The 23,564-nt window shown below is 36.3% G+C and overlaps 1 protein-coding gene and 1 long non-coding RNA gene across 5 annotated transcripts in view; one reads left to right on the forward strand and one right to left on the reverse strand.

The window, feature by feature from the left end:
• The window catches only part of LOC134740274 (uncharacterized), a 66,840-nt gene that overhangs the window by 14,883 nt on the left and 28,393 nt on the right, over nucleotides 1-23,564 (forward strand). The window lies entirely within an intron of this gene.
• SESN3 (sestrin 3) overlaps nucleotides 8,336-23,564 on the reverse strand; it is a 67,567-nt gene continuing 52,338 nt past the window's right edge. For all 3 annotated transcript variants that reach the window (XM_054438160.2, XM_054438158.2, XM_063671364.1), the window contains 4 exons: nucleotides 21,499-21,617; nucleotides 20,505-20,695; nucleotides 18,290-18,434; nucleotides 8,336-16,124 (listed from right to left, as the gene is read on the reverse strand). In XM_054438160.2, the coding sequence (XP_054294135.1) occupies nucleotides 16,038-16,124; nucleotides 18,290-18,434; nucleotides 20,505-20,695; nucleotides 21,499-21,617 (542 nt within the window). In that variant the 3' untranslated portion in view covers nucleotides 8,336-16,037. The remainder of the gene's footprint in view (nucleotides 16,125-18,289; nucleotides 18,435-20,504; nucleotides 20,696-21,498; nucleotides 21,618-23,564) is intronic.

Consider the following 23,564-nt stretch of genomic DNA (forward strand, 5'->3'; position numbering starts at 1 on the left):
GTATTGAAGTTTTATTACATTTAGACCTTTTTATTACATTAGTCCTTTTATAATCTAACCGTTTTCCCTTGGAGTATGACCATGTTATACAGGATGCTTTTTAAAAAATGGAGGTTCCTGGGTCCTTGTGCTGTACTCACTAGATCAGAACCTTTCTCTATCTCTCTGTCCATATATATACATATATAGGGATTTATTAGAGAAATTGGCTCATGTGATTATAGAGGCTGAGAAGTCCCAAATTAGGCCATACACAAGCTGGAGAACCAGGGAAACCAATAGCATGGTCCAGTCCATGTCCAAAGGCCTCAGAACCAAAGAAGCCAATGGCATGGCATAACTCCCATTTTGAGGGGAAGGCCAAACCCCAGGGAGCTGCTAGAGAAAATTTCGAAGCTCAAAGGCCAGAGAACCTGGAATTCTGACATTCAAGAACTCCAGGTAGGAGAAGGGCATCCCCGCTCCAGAAGGGAAAGTAAGAATTTGCCCTTCCTCTATCTTTTTGTTCCATCCAGGCATCCAGCTGATTAGATGGCACCTGCCCATGCTAAGGGCAGACCTTACCCACTCAGTCCATCAACTCAAATTCCAGTCTCCTTCAGAAACACCCTCGGAGACACAACCGGGACAGCCCAATAATTCTAGTGAAATGCCAGAGCACCTGATTTTCCCTTTCAGCAGAATAGGGATGGGCTCAGTGCCCACTGAAGCACTGAGAATAATTAATGCTTTACTAGCTATCTGGGTATCCTTTAGCCCAATCAAGTTGACACACAAAATCAACCATTGCACTCAGTGATTCTTATATTCTACAGTTTGAGTATTTCTGTCCTAATTGTACCAGTCCAGTTACGGGTACAGTCATGCTTAGGGTCTAAAACATTGAGGGTGAAGGCCTAAGAACAAGCTTAACAGGAATGTGATATATTTCAACTCCATAAAGGTGAACATTCTGAGGGTGGAGATGAGCAAAGGGCTGATTATTAAGTTACCAACTATAGTGACTCTGGTTTAGTGATATAAGTAAAAATCCCTAAGACTATCCAAGGCTATCCTTAATAGACTATGATATAAGGAAGAAATTTTCCAGTCTAGATTCTCTATGGATAAAGCACTGGCCACCTCCAGCATTTACATTCTGTCAGTTATCTATTGCTACAACAATGCTGTACTGTGTAATATACAACCAGAAAACCTCAATGGTGCACAACAGTAAATATCAAGTTTTGCTCATGAGTCGGTGGATTGACTGGGTGATTCTGCTGGTCTAACTGGGTTTGATGGGGTACCTCCATGAGTTTCCAGTCAGTTCTAGGTAAGCTAGTTTGACTTTACTGGTCTTGGATGGGTTTTTTCACGTGTGCTGAGCCTCAGCCAGAGCATCTGGGACAACTGAGCTTGCTCCAGGTGGCTCATTCTCCAGCAGACTAGCCCAGGCATGGCAGGAGCCAGAAAGAGAGAAGCATGTGGTCTCTTAAACCCTAGGTCTGCAGCATGTACAGTGTCACTTCTGCGCATTCTCTTGGCCAGTTCAAGTCACAGGATGAGCCCAGATTCAAGAGTGCAGAAATAGACTCTACCTTTTGATGAGCGAACTTGTAAAGTCACATTCCAAAATGTGTGAGTATGGATTTATGCAAACAATCAGCTACAGCCACTGGGGCCAGTTATGTAAACAATCAGCTACATCCATTACCCAAGCTTTACCTGTTTACCTAACACTTAGTTACAAGGCATCAAGTTCTGAAGTTTATCATATTGCTCCCAGGCATCAAAAAAGTTTGTGTGCACATACCTGGGAAGGTAAGGCCTTGCATGTCAACAGTTTGCTTTGAGTATCTTATACTTCATCAATGATGTACATCAAGGAGGATGTGCAATGTATTCAGGAAATTATTCAAGATATTCAGAAAATTCCCACATACTCAAAGAATGCCTTATGGTTACCTTGAAGATCCTGTTTTTATGGTGCCCTGAAATTCTAGACAGTCTCTGATTGCCAAGGAGATGCTGTTGTTTCAAAGTGGGACACATCATCGTGCTAAAAACTCATTGAAAATGGCTCCTTTTTAAATCTGCCTCAATCTGGCTTTCACTTCCTTTTCTAAGTGAAGAAATACAAATAGCTTAGCCTATAACCTTTAGACACTGCACTGTTTGACCAAACTATACTTTCCAAATTCATCTTGTAATGTGAAGTCCCACACATATGGCCTGAACACCACACTCCGGATTTTTGTTTCCTCTGTCTCTTTCACCTTCAACGTGATGTTCCTCAGTCTCTGCAAATCCAAGTCTTTTTTTTTTATTTATTATACTTTAAGTTTTAGGGTACATGTGCACAATGTGCAGGTTAGTTACATATGTATACATGCCCATTAACTCGTCATTTAGCATTAGGTATATCTCCTAATGCTATCTTTCCCCCCTCCCCCCACCCCACAACAGTCCGCAGAGTGTGATGTTCCCCTTCCTGTGTCCATGCGTTCTCATTGTTCAATTCCCATCTATGAGTGAGAACATGCGGTGTTTGGTTTTTTGTCCTTCTGATAGTTTACTGAGAATGATGATTTCCAATTTCATCCATGTCCCTACAAAGGACATGAACTCTTCATTTTTTATGGCTGCATAGTATTCCATGGTGTATATGTGCCACATTTTCTTAATCCAGTCTGTCATTGTTGGACATTTGGGTTGGTTCCAAGTCTTTGCTATTGTGAATAGTGCCACAATAAACATACGTGTGCATGTGTCTTTATAGCAGCATGATTTATAATCCTTTGGGTATATACCCAGTAATGGGATGGCTGGGTCAAATGGTATTTCTAGTTCTAGATCCCTGAGGAATCGCCACACTGACTTCCACAATGGTTGAACTAGTTTACAGTCCCACCAACAGTGTAAAAGTGTTCCTATTTCTCCACACCCTCTCCAGCACCTGTTGTTTCCTGACTTTTTAATGATCACCATTCTAACTGGTGTGAGATGGTATCTCATTGTGGTTTTGCTTTGCATTTCTCTGATGGCCAGTGATGATGAGCATTTTTTCATGTGTCTTTTGGCTGCATAAATATCTTCTTTTGAGAAGTGTCTGTTCATATCCTTTGCCCACTTTTTGATGGGGCTGTTTGTTTTTTTCTTGTAAATTTGTTGGAGTTCATTGTAGATTCTGGATATTAGCCCTTTGTCAGATGAGTAGGTTGCAAAAACTTTCTCCCATTTTGTAGGTTGCCTGTTCACTCTGATGGTAGTTTCTTTTGCTGTGCAGAAGCTCTTTAGTTTAATTAGATCCCATTTGTCAATTTTGGCTTTTGTTGCCATTGCTTTTGGTGTTTTAGACATGAAGTCCTTGCCCATGCCTATGTCCTGAATGGTAATGCCTAGGTTTTCTTCTAGGGTTTTTATGGTTTTCGGTCTAACATTTAAGTCTTTAATCCATCTTGAATTAATTTTTGTATAAGGTGTAAGGAAGGGATCCAGTTTCAGCTTTCTCCATTTGGCTAGCCAGTTTTCCCAACACCATTTATTAAATAGGGAATCCTTTCCCCGTTGCTTGTTTTTCTCAGGTTTGTCAAAGATCAGATAGTTGTAGATATGCGGTGTTATTTCTGAGGGCTCTGTTCTGTTCCATTGATCTATATCTCTGTTTTGGTACCAGTACCATGCTGTTTTGGTTACTGTAGCCTTGTAGTATAGTTTGAAGTCAGGTAGCGTGATGCCTCCAGCTTTGTTCTTTTGGCTTAGGATTGACTTGGCGATGTGGGCTCTTTTTTGGTTCCATATGAACTTTAAAGTAGTTTTTTCCAATTCTGTGAAGAAAGTCATTGGTAGCTTGATGGGGATGGCATTGAATCTATAAATTACCTTGGGCAGTATGGCCATTTTCACGATATTGATTCTTCCTACCCATGAGCATGGAATGTTCTTCCATTTGTTTGTATCCTCTTTTATTTCATTGAGCAGTGGTTTATAGTAGTTCTCCTTGAAGAGGTCCTTCACATCCCTTGTAAGTTGGATTCCTAAGTATTTTTATTCTCTTTGAAGCAATTGTGAGTGGGAGTTCACTCATGATTTGGCTCTCTGTTTGTCTGTTATTGGTGTATAAGAATGTTTGTGATTTTTGTACATTGATTTTGTATCCTGAGACTTTGCTGAAGTTGCTTATCAGCTTAAGGAGATTTTGGGCTGAGACAATGGGGTTTTCTAGATATACAATCATGTCGTCTGCAAACAGGGACAATTTGACTTCCTCTTTTCCTAATTGAATACCCTTTATTTCCTTCTCCTGCCTAATTGCCCTGGCCAGAACTTCCAACACTATGTTGAATAGGAGTGGTGAGAGAGGGCATCCCTGTCTTGTGCCCATTTTCAAAGGGAATGCTTCTAGTTTTTGCCCATTCAGTATGATATTGGTTGTGGGTTTGTCATAGATAGCTCTTATTATTTTGAGATACGTCCCATCAATACCTAATTTATTGAGAGTTTTTAGCATGAAGGGTTGTTGAATTTTGTCAAAGGCCTTTTCTGCATCTATTGAGATAATCATGTGGTTTTTGTCTTTGGTTCTGTTTATATGCTGGATTACATTTATTGATTTGTGTATATTGAACCAGCCTTGCATCCCAGTGATGAAGCCCACTTGATCATAGTGGATAAGCTTTTTGATGTGCTGCTGGATTCGGTTTGCCAGTATTTTATTGAGGATTTTTGCATCAATGTTCATCAAGGATATTGGTCTAAAATTCTCTTTTTTGGTTGTGTCTCTGCCTGGCTTTGGTATCAGGATGATGCTGGCCTCATAAAATGAGTTAGGAAGGATTCCCTCTTTTTCTATTGATTGGAATAGTTTCAGAAGGAATAGTACCAGTTCCTCCTTCTTAACAATCCTACGGTGTCTGCTTAAATATGGCCTTCTGCTTAAAAAACCCTTCACTGATAACCCCAAACAAAAGTGTGCTTGTTTCCTCTTTATGTTGCAAAGAGAGGGGAAAAATAGCAAGTAAATTCAGACAAATCTGAGAACAGTTCTACCATTCACTTACTGTTAGACTTAGACATGGTGCTTAATTTTGCTAAGCCTATTTTTCTTAACTCTCTGAGATGGGGATACTATCCACCTCCAGGATGATTATAATAAAAATACTGTATTAAAAGTTCTAACATTTACAAGGTCCTTGATAAATGATGGCTTTTTAATGACCCCATGTACAAGCCATTATCTTCTTATTTTCTATATTGTTTAATGCCCAACCAATGCCTGTGTTACTGTTTTGCTCCCTGCGCTTCCGTCTTCTTAAGGACAAGGGTTATGTCTTCCTTCTTATTGCTTTTCTCTGCATTTTACAGATGAGGAAACTGAGGAACCACAAGATTAAGTAACTTGTTCAAAGGCAGATAATTAGCAATACTGGAGTTGAGATTTGAATTTATTTTAGGAACTACTTTCTAAACCCCTACCCTGTGTGTACTGCCTTGTCTTAGCCTGGCTTCCCGCTGGAAATAAAGCCTGAGACCAAGGTTTATTTGCCACTGGGTTGAAGGAGGCGGGCAGGAGTGAAGGACAGGTAGGGTGAAATAGGAAAGGAGGGACAACTGATAGAGTTGGACTGGTGCTCGATCCCACCAAATCCTCTACGTTTCAAAACTGTGGCTTGGGGAATGAAAGGAAGCACCGGTTATGGGTTAGCCAGAGTTAACTTCTTGCACTTTTGGTTGTACATACTTAGCAGAAAGGCAGTACCCTCTGGCATCCTACCAAAAGCACTCAGGAGAGCCCCGAGGCAGGAGGCCAGAAGTAAGCAGTCCAGGACCACGAGAGCAGTATCTGTGAAAATTGGGCGAAAGTTTGCAGATAATTGGTTGCCACCACACCAGCACTGAAGTTAGAGATGGGCAAGGTGACTGTGAAGGGGTGTACAAGGGGTGTGCACTACATGTCTCTTAGCAAGTAAAGGAGAGAGTCAATGTGTGCTGAAAAGTACTGTAACCACGAGAGTTTTCCTGAATTTCACCTAGATGTGAAGATGACGGATTTGTTTATTTTAGGAGCATGCCTGTGTAGGAAGGAGTATTAAGAATTCTTGCCAAGGCTGGGTGCAGTGGCTTACGCCTGTAATCCCAGCACTTTGGGAGGCCAAGGCGAGCAAATCGCTTGGGGTCAGAAGTTCGAGACCAGCCTGGCCAACATGGCCAAACCCTGTCTCTACTAAAAATACAAAAATTAGCTGGGCGTGGTGGCAGTGCCTATAGTCCCAGCTACTTGGGAGGCTGAGGTGGGAGAATCACTTGAACCCGCAAGGTGGAGGTCATAGTGAGCCAAGATTGGGCTACTGCACTCTAGTCTGGGAGACAGAGCAATTCTCCATCTAAAAAAGAAAAAAAAAATTCTTGCCTCAAATTCCTTTTAAAGAGTTTTATGGGAAGGTTTTGGGCTCATTTGTGTTTTGAAACATGTCAAGTACATGAGATTATGGGAGAAGAGATATTTTCTGAGATGTTCGTCTAAATCCACAGAAAGAGAAGCCTATGTTAGAAAGTTACATGTATTAAAAACTATGACTTGAATTCATAATTCTTACCATACAGTAGAATGTTCCTAAAATAGAAATGCAACACAGTTTTAAGTTTTCCTGAGTCTTCTTTAGAATCAGGCCCATTGTTCTCTTAGAATTTTTAGCCTTAAATTCGCAGGTGCTGATTTTTATCTCCTGGTCTGTGAACCTTCCCCTCAGGGACCATCTTTTGACTCAAAAGTTCATTTAGGACCAGAGGGAAAAAAAAAATCTATTTTTTAAAAGTAAAATTGTTGCAAGTAAGCCAGAAAGAAAAGTTATCTAACCTTGTCTGAAGCATGGATCATCCATTTACTTTTCAGTAAAATGTCATGCAGATAGCATGGTCATTTATATCATTCAACAAGAAACTTAAGCTGAATTAAGGTAGTGAAGTTCAGTAGAAAAAATGATGTCAGAAAGACCAGAATTTGAATCTCCACTGTGCCAATTCTAAAAACTGTACCAACTCTTATACAAGTAAAGCTTTCTATGACTTAATTTCCTCATCTATAAAATGAAGATATCGTCATTGCAAAATTATTGTGAGGATTTGTTCTTCACAAAGTTGTGAGGATTACATGAAATTGTATATGTGAAAGGACAAAGTACACGCATAAACATGAAGTATTATTTTACTTTAAAGAATGGCTCAAAGTTGTTAATAAATTCATGGGGAAACTAGTGTCAAAAGCCTGATTTTGAATTGGGGGAGAACTTGTAGAAGGACTGGGTTGTTAGCTGAGTTTGGCCCAATGTACCCTGTCGTTTGTCTCCCCTGGCGTTGCATATTATTGAAAAAAAGATTTTTTTTTTTGAGAGACAGGGTCTCACTATGTTGCCCAGGCTGGTCTTGAACTCCTAGGTGCAGATCCTCCTGCCTCGGCCTCTCAAAGCGCTAGGATTACAGGCATGAGCCTCCACACCCAGCCAAAAGATAGACTCTAATCAGCAAGCAGCTGGTTTCCACCAATCTCCCATTACAGCTAGACACATGGCACAAAGGAAGAAATCTTGCCTTTGGTATGAGTTTTTACGTAATATGTGAATTTAAGACAAATGAAAAGTCAGGTCCTTCCTTAGAAAACTTGCACAAAAGACTGCACAACCCTTATAGCTTTCCAAAAGCCTATTTTACATTCCTACTTAGAAGTCTTATCACCACTTCACATTACACATATATCAATCATCCTCTCTCCATTAATTTTTTTCTACTTTATATCAAATAGTAACACTATTCTCTGGGCTTGTTTATCCATTCAAGCTCATTATTGTGCTGTATATTTCAAATACATGAGTACACATCACCTAATTCTTAACCATCTCAAGAAGGTATTACTCCTGATAGAATGTAGTGCAGAAATCAAAGATCAGAGAGATTAATTTACTTTCAAGGTCGCAAAGCTAGTAGAATATGAAAAAAACTAGGTTTTTTAATCCAGGCCTTTAATCCAACCTTATGTTCGATGCCTCTTTCCTCATTCTAATTACTGCTTTGGTTAACAAGAGACAATAATAAAGTTAATTTGCCTCTTGCTAAGATCACAATTGATATTTTAAAAGGTAACAATAACTACATATTTTGTACAACTTACACTATTGCAATATTCCACCAATAGAATATTGAGTGATAAGAAATATCACCAGGAAACTGGGTCAGGAAAAAAATAGTGAAAATAATGACTCCTATAATTCTGATATCTTTAAGAATGCATGTCTCAATAATCAAGCAGAAATAAACCAAGTGAGAATGCTACTCCAATATAAACAAAGTAGGCAAATGATTGGTGTTCAGTTTTGCCAATTTTATTGAACCAATAAAATTCCTACTAATAACAATGAAATAAATTTTTGCAAGTATAAATGTGATACAGTTTAACAAAACCCATTGTTCTGTACCTATAAATAGATTTTCAAAATGTCATAAAAAGTGCAGTTATGAATTGTTAACATGTTAATACACAGTTCCTTTATTTCAGATGTGTTTGTCTTGACTCACTAACAGTTCCTTCTGCATCTGTCCAAATAATATTACCCTCCCTCTAAAAAAAAAAAGAGTCATTAAAGCACTAGAATATTACACATAAACTGATCCATTTAGGTCAGCTTTAGTCAGAACTGTAAAATCAGCAACATAAGAAAAACAAAACCTAGTAATACATACAAAAGCTTTCATGGGTTCTATAACCTTCTTAACTGCTGATTCATGTGGAGGGCATTAAGAGTTGAAAAGGCTTATATGGTTAACTACCTTAGACTATATCTACAGCAGGGTCTGGTTTGCCAGAACAAGTTTAAAGTGGCTGTTTATTAAGTTTGCTATTTTCAGAATTGAAACTATAAGACCGCCATTTGACACTGAAACTTGCGTGAATCCTAAATTGCATCAATTATCTATTTGATAAAAGCTTATTCTAATTTAAAACCTTATAGAGCAAAAGACTGATATATATAGCAGTCTTAAAGATCACGTCATCTGCCTTACATTAGTCCAGTCACGTGCTTCGTAAAAAACAAAAAAATTACAGTAACAAAGCACAGGACTACAAAGGCAAAACATCACAGCTTCTGATTACATTGAATAAAAAGTACCAAGAAACGCAAAAGATAATTCTGTATTAATACTGATGAATTAAAGAACTATAATAGACGTTTCACAGCATGCTACATATATCGCTCACAACTTAAGGATAAATGTCTAACGTTGAAAGTCAAGAAGTTGGCAATCTGATTTCATGTGCAATTCAGCTACAGTCTTAATATATACATTCATTATGTAGCTGTCCTGCAAAACCAGGATTTTTTAAAAAGAGTTTTCAAGTTCAACTATTTCATAAGTTAAAAGATGCGTCCAGTTCTTCCATGACCAGGAAAGTTATTTTCAGGCTTAAAGGAGCTAATCCAAGCAGCAAGGCCATGTTCCAAGTGGACCTGACAGGGTTCTTTATAACCTTGCTGAGACTGTGTATGTGTATGTGCCTATACTAGTAGCACTGAGAAGATGCCAAACTGGCTGTGGTTTGCTTTCTATGTCTCTTATTTTGGGTTGAAAAGAGTAAATGTGAAGAGAAAGAGGAAGGGGAAACTGTATTTTCTCTCCAGAGAAGACTAAATAATGCAAAGGAAATATCTGCACTAGATATATAGTTTGGATCACTTTCCTTGGTGAACAAGGGTACCATTTAACTCTTTTACCTTAGAGAACCAGCGAAATTCAGAAAGCGGAAGTCTCTCAACATTACAAAGGAAACTCCTTGGCCACCCAACTAATACATTTCTTTATTCTACCTTTTAATCCTTCCTTATCAGACTTGGGGAGCCAGTTGAAAATGTGTAAAGATATTAATTTAAGAAAGAGATGTATAATAAGTTTTATTCTGTAAGTTTCATAATGTATGCACTTAACTAATCAGGATTTGTGAACAATATTTTAACACTATAGGCCAGAGAGATTCTCTCTGATATTCTTTCGGTAGAAATTATACATTCATTTTTTTAAGAGGTTAACTTGAGGGGTGCAAGAAAACAAGACTGTTCTAGCAAAATTTACATAACAAAAATTCTATTCATCTTATTTAGACTTACTAATGTTTGATGTTGTCCTATGAACTGTAAAATTGGGTATTTGTTCTAAAGGCTATTTTGTGGTATGCCCTGCACTATTTCAAAGATTTCCACAAGCATTCAAAAGAATCAGATATTCATTCTGTTTCCCCCTATATATATATATTTTTCATTCTGTACTTCATGGTGGTACAGTCACAATTAGGTTAAAGCTAAAATGAACACTTCATGGCATATAATTTAAAACAAACCGCCTCATTCAGTCTCCATTATTAAGTCTCATTTCTTAACTAGGACGTCAATTCATTCCTGAGCCCTGAAAGGCATTTATTGGATACTACTATCAGGGTGAGTTGTTCATGAATGAGATGGAAAACATCCAAATACTACAAGAAATAATAATAATCTATACTTTCAAATGGGATGGTTCATCAGGTCAGACAACTGTGTGCAGTGTCCCATGTTAGAAACCTGACATAATTTTACATTTAGGAACAACCTCAAATGCACCTAGCTGGAGAGGAAAACTATTACATCTTCTTCCTCTTTGCATTTCCTCTTCCTTCTGGATATACCCGAAGTGCGGCTAGGAGAATAAAGACTACAAAGTCAATGCATTTTCTTTTCATCCCATGGAACATTTTTTTTCCTCCCATAAGAACAGGATAGGAACAGAGGTTAGAGGCTTAGTCTAACCCAGGAAAGCCTGGTTAAACCCTTATGTACCCAATTTTGTGTTATTTTATCTATATTATAAATCAAATGGGCTTCTGTGATCCCATAGGACCATCTAAATACCCTTTGCCATATGTCATTCTATTAGAAATGTGTTTCAAGGCCCAAACACCAAACAAATGTCTGGAACACCACCCTATTTGCATGCCAGAAATTTCCCATTCCACTGAAGGGTTACAAGTCATTCTGGATTGCTGGAGAATTTTAACTTTACATTCAAATAGCTTGGACTAACAATAGTATTCATAACCTAATACAAATCCAAGTTAGGATGGCAATTCAATCACTTTAAAATCCTGTTATATGCTAAATTCTGAATGATAGAAATAGTTCAATTTCTGTATCATGTATAAATATAAAGTTTCCTACTTTGATAGAAGGCAAAAATCTTTTATGATTTATTTAAAATATGGAAGTTGTATTACTGAACAACAGTGAGTGAATCCATGAAAAGGTTGGATACTCTGAATTTATAGGCTCTTTGGGGATGAGGTAGAGGAGAGCAAGATATTTCGGCAGCAGGGAAAAGGGTAGAACAGAATAGGGTGACACAATTTACACTTGATACTGCATTAACATCTGGTAGTGTCTAGGGCAAAGGTTAGCCAAAATATAGCTGGATGGTTGAGGGATTTAGGAGTTGGGATGAATCCATAGTCTCAATGAATGGAGAAAAAGTAACTCAGGAAAGTAAATGCTGGTGACTTATCAGCGGGTGGCTGGTGATGTTTGGTTTGGATTGTGAAAGCTGCTTAGACCAAGATGGGCTGAGGGAAGGGGAGGAGAGTGAGCATGTAGAGGTTGAGGCACTTGGAGGAAGAAGCAGGCAGAAAAGGGTGGACTGAATGCAGACAGGACCTCCCACATGGGAAATATTTTCTCTAGATTAGGTGTATGATGCTGAAGGCAGCCACACTCTCAGCACTATGTTTCTCGTATTCTTTGAAAACTCTTCCTTCCTCATAGGGCTCTGCCTTGACATATACCTCTACCTCTCTTATCCATTTCACCCCAGCTATTTTTGTTCTAGGTCTCACCGGGGCAGATTCTAGGTCTGTTAACTAAGCCAAATTAGCATTGAAATAAGCTCCACATACAGTGGGCATATAAGTTCTGTTGACTGAGATAAATACATTCATGTTACAGTACTGCTTTGAAGAAAGACTGTTTAATTTGATTCTCAGTCTCCAGAGGGATATAATAGGGAAACACAGTTTATGTTGACGGCCACCTAGAATAGGTTCTGATTACATAAATTAGGCAACTTAAAACTCAGTCTGAGCAGAGGAGCCACGACTTTCAGTCTGCTGTTGAATTGTGCTACTAACTAAGCAAATGTGATATACTATTTACATAACATTATTGTTATGTACTATTTACTCCATGTAAGACAATCTCTTTGCATAAAAGCAGTCCTATTAAAGAGAAGAATTTAAGGGCTTGCTTTCTAGAGAAATGATTTAGAATTGTCTTTAAAATACAACCTAAAACACCTTATTTTGCTAACACAGTGCAAATCATTTTTATAACATGCACTGAAATTTATTTTTTCCATGAGGAATTGTCCTTAGAGTTCAAAAGAATCTTACCATCATATAGGCATGCACCCTCCCTCCACTAAAAATGGTGAACTATTTTAAGTACAGATCTTTAATTGTTTGTTGATCATTTTATTTTGCTGTGGCACAGAAATCTAAGATTTTGGATTTAAAAAAAACTTTATAAGGGGGAAAAGGAAAAAGCTGCTCTGGAATAATAATTAGCTTTTAGAAGCATTTAAAATCTTTAGGAGACATTATAACAATCAAATAGGAGCTCTGGTTCAAATTTTATAGGATTCTTATATAAAACTTATATTGAGTTTTCTGTTGTAAAAACAGCCCTGTGTTTCTCTGCCATTATTTGGGCTTACAACCATAATTAAAGGCCAAGGCTATGCCCCAGAGTCCATGTTAGCCATCTTTTATTTTAAAAATACCCCAAATGGGACAAATTCATACTGGGACTGAGACAATGTACTTAGTTCAAAAAGGTGAAGGAGGTAATAAGCTGTCTCAAAAGCCTCTTTTCCCCTAATAGTCATATATCCACCTGAGGAAGCCTCATCTGAAGAAGCCAGTGAGGCACCTGCCTGGCTACTCCCATAGTCAGGTGGGTTAAAGAACAGATTATTTTCAGGTGGGAGAGTATCTCAATATTTCTTAAGGTGATCTGAGAAATTATAAATTACCATTGAAGCTGGAAATCTTGAAATTCCAAAGTAAATAGACATTATTCAAGCATACACATCAGTGGACTATGAAGACTAATTTTAACATAATAAGCAAAGAATTAAAGAATTCACATTCACATGTGCTTTTCTCACGTACACTTGCACATTTAAGTTTGGCACAATGTGAGCGCAAGGTGTAGATCAGCATATTGCATAATCACGTCGTTATACCAATTGAACCAGATATCTCTTTTAAAAATATCACATTTTAATATAAAAAGCTATACTATAAATTACTAAATAGTAAATTCAATACTCTGAAAAAATATCACCCTGGAAAACCGCATCAGAATTTCAAGTTTGCATTGGATAAAGAGAGTTAACAGCAAACTCGTTGTAAAATGGTATTCACAACCTGAAATGCTGTGCATGCTGCATATTAGTAGGTGCTTTAGCACCTGCAGAAGTCAATTTTTCTAGGCTGGTTCACTGAGGTTCATAAATATATGGTTTTGTTTTTGTTTATAGTTCCAAGTCAACTTATTTTCCTGACTATTGATAAGATAGATCAATGCTGAGCTAAAAAGAAACTTTGCAAGGAAAGAGATCTATTAAAGGCACTAATATTTCCATAGCCTAAACTCCAACTACTTACATTTCCAGGGAAAAAAATAAACAAAAACTAAGTGGCCATTTTAGTTACTTAAACCTTGTTTCCCCTTTTGGTCTAAAGCTCATATGGTGTTCTGTGAGAATTTCTCCTCCTTTTCAATACATACAAATCATTTTTTATCCTGTTATACAGTTCACCTGCACAAAAATATAGGGCTATTAATTGAAAGCATCTAGTAAAAAAACAAATTCAAGAATAAATGACATCCTCAACTTGAAAGTTGTGAAGTTAGGTAAGTCAAATGGACATTTATGTTGCCATTTGTGTTTTGCCATTCTCCTATTTTCTTTGTATTACATATCTACATAATGTAATATTGAATAAAAGTTAACATATGGCATATGCAATAAAACAGACGAGATATGGCACAAGTTCTCTGAATAATCTCTTTAAATAAACCACCCTGTCTTTAAAAATATTAGTAATTTTTTCCTCACATGGAAGATTTCAAACAGGATCCTGGAATCCAAAAATGCAGAACTACCTTATGTTAATAAGTATACAGTCATATTTGTTTTCCTATCTGGAACAAAATCTAAAAGAAAGCAACCCAATATATTGTACCAGAAGAGGATGGTAAATGGAAGAGGAAAATGATTTAATGAAACACTAGTTCACGATTCTTTCACAAAAGAAAAGTTAAATCTTATATCACAAGTAAGTCTAAAACGAAATATTTGCGGGAACTCTAACAGAAAATTTTATCTATATTATTTACTATGAAAAATGGATATGTTTTCAAAAATTAGCATGTATGTGTACAATTCAAGTCACCCTTAACTAACCAAAAAGTGTTTAAAAAGCAGTGCAGTTGTGTCCTACTGGATAGTTGTAAGCATCTCTTTAGGCACTTCACTGGTTCGTTGACATAATACAAATTAAAGCTATAAACACATAATGTTGTGCTCTCTGAAGATAGTCTAATTAAGCAACGTAAACCAATGCAAAAATGTGACTTTTTGGCCGCTTATTCCTCCCCTATGACTTAATAACTTTTTTAAACCAGTTGTCCAAGGAGATTTTTCTGGGGAAGGGAATGCTTTGGCATTATGAAAGGAACATTGTTCAATCCCAGTAAGGTAAAACTGAAAAAAGCCTGTGCAATAAAGAAATTTGAAAAAAATTTCTTTATGGCTCTGTTTAAAAGGACACTTTTGCAGTGATATGACAGGGGGAAAGTTTAGTTGAGTATTTTTTGAACATATTGCACTCTGTTTTTGTAGTTCAATCACATTAATGCATAGAAACACAATTTTTACCTTTGAATAATAAACTGTCTAACCTATTATAAGAACAAAAGTCATGGAAAATAATTTCTAAAAGCCTAACAGGAAAAAAATAGGCATATTAACCTTCCTTTGCTTAACGAAATACAGAAAAAAACTATGAGAAAGGAAAAATGTGCAAAGAAAATTTTTGGTCAGTCTTGTGTGGGTACAGGTTTATATGTGCCAACTAAATGAACTGTAAGCAGCACTGTGAGCACTGATTATTTAAGGTGACTGAGGATTACTGTCAGTGATAGGATTGTGTATAATTCCACTTATAATATATACATCTGATATGGAAAACTGAAACTTCCGTTTTAGAAGAGAAAGAAAATAGCTGAATTTGGCATTTCAGTAGCATGCTATAGAATTCATCATGATTAATTTCACATTAAATTATGGGCAATAGCTGTATCACATTTCATGTTATCGCCAATAGCAGTAAAACAACAATAAATGAACAAACAAACAAAAAACAGTGCCTGACAAATAATCTCCTGGGGACACAAATATGTGTCCAGTGAGCAGCTTGGTTCAACAGCGCATGCTTTTCCTCCACCAGATTTAGGACACAACATTAAAATTTTAGAATGGCCAACGAGGTCACTCTTTGCTGAATTCCAATATCTGAAAAACAATTGCTTGAGCAGATTGTAAGCACTTGTCCTTATTCTTAAAAAAAGGGCGGGGTGGGGGGAAGAAAAAATACACATACACACAACCCAAAAGCACTGAAGTTAAGCATTAATAAGCCAGATTCATGATTTATGATCAGTATCCAAAACTCCAACTATAAACAATGCAAAGTAGTGCTCCTCAGTATTATTTTTGCAATTGTTAGTAATGTTAAGCATCAAGGAAAATAAAACACATCATTGCACATTACAGCCGCAAAAAACAAAAACAAAAAACAAACGGCTAAACTTTGACACTAGAGAACTGAATAATTTTTGATGCTATATCACAAATAGCTTCGATGTTTAACTTATGTGAAAGGTCTTTACACATGTATGACATTTTCCTTGGGTGATACTTCAGGTCAAATGCCGAGTTATGGCACGAAGAGCATAAAGAAGTTCAGCTTGCATTCGTGCTTCCATTAAAAGTAGATTGACATGAACCTAGAAGTGAAAATGTTATCAGTTTAGTAGCCATTATAAACACCTAGAAAATCTTATTAGACATTCACAAAGGTTTTTTTATGTGTATATAAGCAATATACACACACACACCTAGGCATATTTATCCATGTTCATGATGCAACATTCAAACCTGTGTCTAATGGCTCTGCGAGCAGTAAAAATAACCCATAAAATCTAAAAAATTCTGATAACTCTACTAAAGTTGTTATTTTTGTAAAGTCAGTCTGTTGGGTTATAAAATAAAACCAATTTTTATAAATTATAATTTTCCTACAAATTATATTTCTTTCTAGTTATAAAATTTTACATGGCTAAAAATCAGACCTCATTTTTTTTTAACAGCTTATGCTTATCCTGTGAAAAGCTTTAAAAAATTTTTCCTAGTATTTACTTAAAAGATACTAAAGTGAAAATCTGATGTTTAAAGTTTCTGATTAGTGTTTGATACTTGTTAGACATACATAGCTTCCCTAGAGTCTTTCAGATAAAACTGTGAAGAACATTTCTTTCGGGGTTACATCTCGGCTGATAAGTTAAAATGGGTATCCATAAGTTTTCAAAATTTACTACAAAAATATGTTTTAATATTATATTATTTTGATATATTTATACCAGTCGGATATGTGGTTGGATATATTCTCCTGAAGAGTAAAGAGAATTTCTAGATACAATCTAGAAAAGGAAGAAAATCTAGAGCAAACATATAAATATGGGATAAAGACCCATCAAGGGGAAATGCTGGATGTAAAATGGGTATTTACCTGATGTGAGTGGGTCTAAGACTGCAAAAAATCTGTTAGGTACTGAAGCCTTAACATTCTCTGCTAAGATCAGACAGTTTATTATTAGTGAATGTTTCCTAAAAAGATTTTCTTACTCTCAAGCTTCAAAACTGTTGTATAAAGGAGATTCTTGAACTTAAAGGTTAAAAGTCCTAGGACTTAAGGCCAGCTCTTATACTATGATGTTGATAAAGATCCTTAACATTTATTAGGTTTTCTAACTTAATGTTTCCTATATATTTCTTTCAAATAAATATTTTTATGTAACAGTATATTTGGCTCAAATGTCCTGAATTATACTGTCAAAACACTAAATTACCAAGTTTGGGTAAAAAATCTATTGTCTTTTTTTTTTTTTTTCCGAGAGATGGAGTCTTACTCTGTTGCCCAGGCTGGAGTGCAGTGGAGTGATCTCGGCTCACTGCAACCTCTGCCTCCTGGGTTCAAGTGATTCTCCTGCCTCAGATTCCCAAGTAGCTGGGACTACAGGCATGCGCAACCACGTCCAGCTAATTTTTGTATTTTTTAGCAGAAATGGGGTTTCACTATATGTTGGCCTGGCTGGTTTCGAACTCCTGACCTCAGGTGATCCCCCCCACCTCGGCCTCCCAAAGTGCTAGGATTACAGGCAGGAGCCACTGCACCCAGCCACTATCTGGGTTTTTAAAATATTTTTTTAATTCAGATTTATTGAATAGTAACCCAATTTTGGTTATACGCTTTGTTCAATATAGCGTATAAAAGTTTATCGTAAGCCTTAGAAATACTAGATCTAAGTACTGATATCTTCAAAGTACATTTGGAAAACTGTCTACAGTTCTAACTATTAATAAAAATCAGACATACTGAAATGTTGTGTTAGGTGTAATTGTATTTTGGCCCAGAAGGCACATCCATTTCGAGATTCTTTAACCACTAGAGTTAACCTATTAAGACAATGGTTTCTGCTAAGCACAGTGGCTCCCGCCTGTAATCCCAGCACTTTGGGAGGCCGAGGTGGGCGGATCACCTGAGGTCAGGAGTTTGAGACCAGTCTGACTAACACGGTGAAACCCCATCTCTAGTAAAAATACAAAAATTAGCCAGGGGTGGTGGCGGGCACCTGTAATCTCAGCTACTTGGGAGGGTGAGGCAGAAGAATCACTTGAACCCGGGAAGTGAAGGTTGCAGTGAGCCGAGATCACGCCACTGCATTCCAGCCTGGCAAACAAACAAACAAAAAAACCCCAGATAGCTAGATGATGCCACTTCCATGTCAATGGCAATAATTTATTAATACTTTCACGTGTCATTTTTCATTAACTATTACTTCTTGTACTGAAGAACTGTCTATGGTATAATGCTTAATACTGAAACACTTACCTTTTCTGAGTGTTTGAACTGCCGCCAGTAACTATCATACATGCGTTTTGTAGTCCTCTCAGGATAGCAGGTCACTGTCTTAATGTAAACCTTCAGGCTTCTTTCAAGTAATTGATTAACTTCTCCATAATCATAGTCATCATACCTACGAGCAATACAACAATAGCTTTATAATGACAAAATCAAAATATTTAATTTCCAAAGTTATACTAAGGACATTTATTGTCTAGTAATTAAATACTAAAAGCTCGTTAATTAATTGAATCAACAAATGTTTACTGAGTACCCATTATGTGCCATGAGTACTCAGTAGTAGTGATATACTAGTGAACAAAATAGACAAAAATCCTTGGTTTCATGGAGCTTAAATTTTGTTGAAGAAAAAAGGACAAAAAATTAAAAAGATAAACACATTGTAGTCAGATGGTGATAACTGCCATGGAGAGGAAATGGAACTTGGTCTGGGAGGAGAGGAGTTGTGATTTTCAATAGGGTGGGCAGGAAGACTTCTCTGAAAGCCTTGATATTTGAACAAATACCAGATGGTGGTAAAGAAGCAAGTGTAAAGGACTTGAGGTAGGAGTCAAGTGTCTCAGGGAAGAGCAAGTAATCACTGAGTCCCATGCTGCCAAATAGTCAAATAAGATAACTGGGAACTGACCACTGGAAGTAGCTATATGGAGGTCACTAGCAACCTCGATAAGAGCAGTTTTGTTGGTTGATAGGGACAAAAGCCTGATACTGTGAATAGGTTCAAGAGAGAATGGGAGATAAGAAAATAGTGACAGTAAATATACACAATTTTGTCAGAGACTTGCTTCACAGGAAAGCAGAAAATGAGGCAGTAGCCAGACGGAAATGAAAGGTGAAACTGAAATTTTCTTTAAAGATGGGAGAAATTAAGTGTGTTTCAATGCTGATGGGAAAGATCCAAAAAGGGAGTAAAGCTGATTATGCTGGAGAGAGAAGGGAGCATTGCTAGAACTGAGATCTTTAGAAAATGAGAAATGGGATTTTGTGCATAAGTGTAAAGGAACATAGACAGTAATGACAGCAGAGTAAATGGGCACAGATGCAGACAGGTAGGTAAATGTGGTATTGGGAGCTTGTGGAATTTCTCTGTTATATTTTCAGTTAATTTTTAACCCAGATAATGCTTAGTTTAATAAAAAGAGTATCTTGATGCATTTATGTAAGCTTTATTTTGTAGCATCCAACAGATACATTCACTACATTTGTTACCTTGTATCCAATACATATTTATTACATTTAAATTGAGTTTTATCAGTGTTTTTCTTAGGTAGGTAGATATGATATATATGTGTTTTAAAATGTATTGATTCTTTAATAACATTGTCTAGCATGGTAAATGGACAAATAGCTCAGTTATTACATACAACCATAATCTATTACATGGAATATCATGTTATTAGTCGATTTATCAGTAAATTTTGGGGTTCTTTAGCTAAAATTATAGAAAATACTTTGCTTAACAGATTAAATTCTAATTATCATAAAGTCTTTCTGATATATATCTATATAGTCAAGTTGAATAATTTGTAACTGGAAAGTTTTTCTGTCTGCTAATCTATTACCATAAAAGCCTCAAAACCACAACTCAAAAAGGCACATTCTCCAAAAAGTGCTTTCTTGATTAGACTATTCAATCTCATGTACTTACTGTCCTTTCAATGCTAATTTTCTAAATTTAGAGGTCATTAATTTATATTGGCTGATATATTTAATTTCAGTGTTATGTGACCTTATGTAAGCTTATGAAGGCACAACCTAGTATAGTTTTGTTTATACCGTAATTACCATTCCTTAAAAAATAAGTTTTAAAAAGAGCAAACTAACTAAACAAACCAGAATTTATTATAGTGATCTAAAGGGACACTACACCCGTTTTTTAAAACTCACCTGTTCTTCCAGGAAGGATTCTCAAATTTAGTCTAATTCTATCCTATCCCCAATCATTACTGATGCTTTTTTCCCTCCTTAGTAAATTTTTACCACTATATTTATATGTGCATCAATGTTAAGATTCATAACAAAGAAAAATGCTTCTCCATAAAATGAAATTAATTTTTAAAATCAGAAGTCTACATGTAATATTTTCTTCCCAGAGTCATATACTCCCAAACAGGACAAAAATAAGACTCATGCTTGAATTTTCACTTAGAAATGTAAAAAACTGTCTCTACAATGAACATACCTGATTCCAAACATACAGTGAACGTAGTTAAATAAAGCTCTGCGCAGCATGGTTGTGTCAACGTCCTCATGGGTGGCCATAGTGTTATATGTGAGATTATAGACCATCCGAAACTTTTCATCAAGAAGATGTCCAATGTCAGAATAAAGTCTGTTCACCAGGGAGAACCCATGATTTTCCCAGGTATAGTCCTAAAAGAATAAAATGTATTTAATTACAAAGTGGGCATTTTCCATCTAAATTCTATGTATTTATTAAATATAACTAATGAAGCAAGTAAGCGAGGCTATTTCTAATTTAGTTCTAGGTTTTCAGCTTTACTAAGGCTTTACCAATAACCCTTCACATCAGTTAGTAGATCAGAGTGTCTGGATGTTTCTTCATGGGGTATGGGATTTGCCATGTTAGTGATGAACTCTGGTCATCTCCTACCCTCAGGTACTACGCACACTATCCTCTTATCTGGAAGAGCCCTAGGAGATCTTGGAATATTCCCATGTGAACAAACCTACCCAGTGACATGGACAGTTAGCAGATCATCTAAAATAACCATGAAGGAGTTTGTCATAATTCAATCTCATACCCTCTTTAGGAGTCATATCACTGCTGTGGCTATTTCTTAGGGGTGAATATTAGAGTAGCCCTTAAGCCCATGACTACTGGTATATGATCTTATTCCAAGAAAAAGTGATGTCACTTGTTTTCCTCTCTGTTCCCTCCCCACCAAAAATGGTATAAACATTATGCAAATACCATGTAATAATAGAAGTAACTGAATAAAGCAGACTGTTTCCTTTTGTCTTCTTAGGGAGAAAAATGTTGAAATAATTATCCATCTATTGGGAACTCCAATAAGATTAGACTGAAACTAGGTTAAATACAAAGATTTATAGATTCTATCAAAAATTCTTTAGTGCCAATTTTAAAAATTTAAACAGTTAACGGTTAAAATGACAGTATTTTCTAGTTTCTCTGAATTAAAGACATATTATACCTGAGCTCGGAATGTTGGCAAATGCTCTTCTCCTCGTCTGGCAAAGTCTTCATACCCAAAACCAGGGTCTTCAATATATCGAGAGACATCAGATGTTATAATCATGTCATCCTCAAAATCTAAGGACAATAATGAACAATCTAGTGTTAAGGATACTGTACGTGGTTATGACAATAAAACAGAACTCCATTTTCTTCCACTTTTTAGCTTTTCCACGGATTTCTAAAGTGAAAACATGGACTCCGTGACTTAAATTTATACGAAATATCTACTGCTAAAGTTTTAAATATAATTTCATTACCAAATACTGGCAATCTTACCATTTAACTAGTTTTCCTAACTGAAATATCTAAACAGTAGTAGCAAAGGATCAATATGCTAGTTTTACTAATTTAGGAATGGAAGATAGCATAGGCCTGGAAGTATAAAGCTGAACAAAATTTTTTTTTTTTTTTTTTTGAGACAGAGTCTTGCTCTGTCGCCCAGGCTGGAGTGCAGTGGCACGATCTTAGCTCACTGCAACCTCTGTCTCCTGGGTTCAAGCGATTCTTCTGCCTCAGCCTCCCAAGTAGCTGGGACTACAGGTGTGTGCCACCATGCTCAGCTAATTTTTTGTATTTTAGTAGAGACAGGGTTTTGCCATATTGGCCAGGCTGGTCTTGAACTCCTGACCTCGTGATCCACCCACCTTGGCCTCCCGAAGTGCAGCTTAACCATTTTTTTGGTTTTGTTTTTATCTCTCCAGGGGATGAAGTGGGATGAGAGGAAGGAGAAGAAGAGATGAAGGTGAAAGACCACTCTGAGTTTAAGATAAACTTTGTTAAAATTACATGGTGTTTCATCTGGATGTATTCACAGTAAAAATTAGTTCAATATAGTTTATTTTTAGCTTGCAAAAAAGCATATAGGGAGAAAGATCAGAAAGGACACTCAGTGGGGAGGAGAGCAGAGTTTTTGATGTCATTATCATTATCTTAATACACTTGAGAGCTAAGTAGGGGGGCTCAGTTTGTGAACATTCACTGAGCTTTATGCCTAAGATATGTGCACTTTTCTATGCATATGAAAACAAAAAGTACACAATATATGGAGTAAACAATGTCCTAATGAGACTGTGACTAGAATATTACCAAAGTGGCATTCAGGAAGATAGCAAGGCAATAATAATATTTTAAGAAAACTGATTTCTGCATACTTGATGACATTAACAATTTACCACTGAAAAAGTTGAAATATCCAATGCATATTAATTTATGCAAAATAATTCTATCTCACTTTTTATTTTAGGTTGGTCTGTCTTTACTATTTTTTCTGATTTTAACCATTAAAAGGGAATGAACAAGCTTCATTTACTAGCTTCTAGTCTAGAAAATGAACATATATTTCTCAAAAGAACAAACTAGCTATTTCCCTGAAAGGAACAATATTTTCATTATAAGTATTTTAGTATTAAATGTTGTATTTCATAAATAATAAATAGTAAAACAGTATTATGGCATAATAAAAGACAAACTATAATTCTTAACTGAAAATTTTTGAGAGACTTAAAAAAAAGTGTAATTATGTTAATTCTTCCTAAAGAAAGACCTGGTAGTAATACTTCATTATCTTTAATCTTTGCTATTGCATGAACATCCTAACATTAAGTATTCTTTTCTCACAAGTTTTCAGCTGTCTTTAGGTCACTGCTGTGGACTAACTGGGTGCTTGATAATGGCAGGAAAGGTTAAGTGCTCTGGTTACCCAATTTCAGATAAATCTTATTAACATTCTTACCAAACTTCATTACATATAAAGAAAAGAGACAGTGTTTACTGAGTACTTACCATATACCAAGTACTATACTACACACTTACTATTTTTTGTTTCATTAATACAGGAAGAAATATCCATTTAAGAAATAGATTAACTGTATCTTACTAACACCATTGTCAGTACTGTATCAGTAAGAAATACAATGTGTAGATGTTTAAGTATAAGATGATGTGAAAAACTTCTAAACATTAAATGCTTAAACTGATCTGAAGTTTTTAAGTGATTTTTCAGTCCTGTGAAGAGAATTTTCA

The sequence above is a fragment of the Pongo pygmaeus genome, chromosome 9, assembly GCF_028885625.2.
Source record: "Pongo pygmaeus isolate AG05252 chromosome 9, NHGRI_mPonPyg2-v2.0_pri, whole genome shotgun sequence".
Taxonomy (NCBI): Eukaryota; Metazoa; Chordata; class Mammalia; order Primates; family Hominidae; genus Pongo; species Pongo pygmaeus.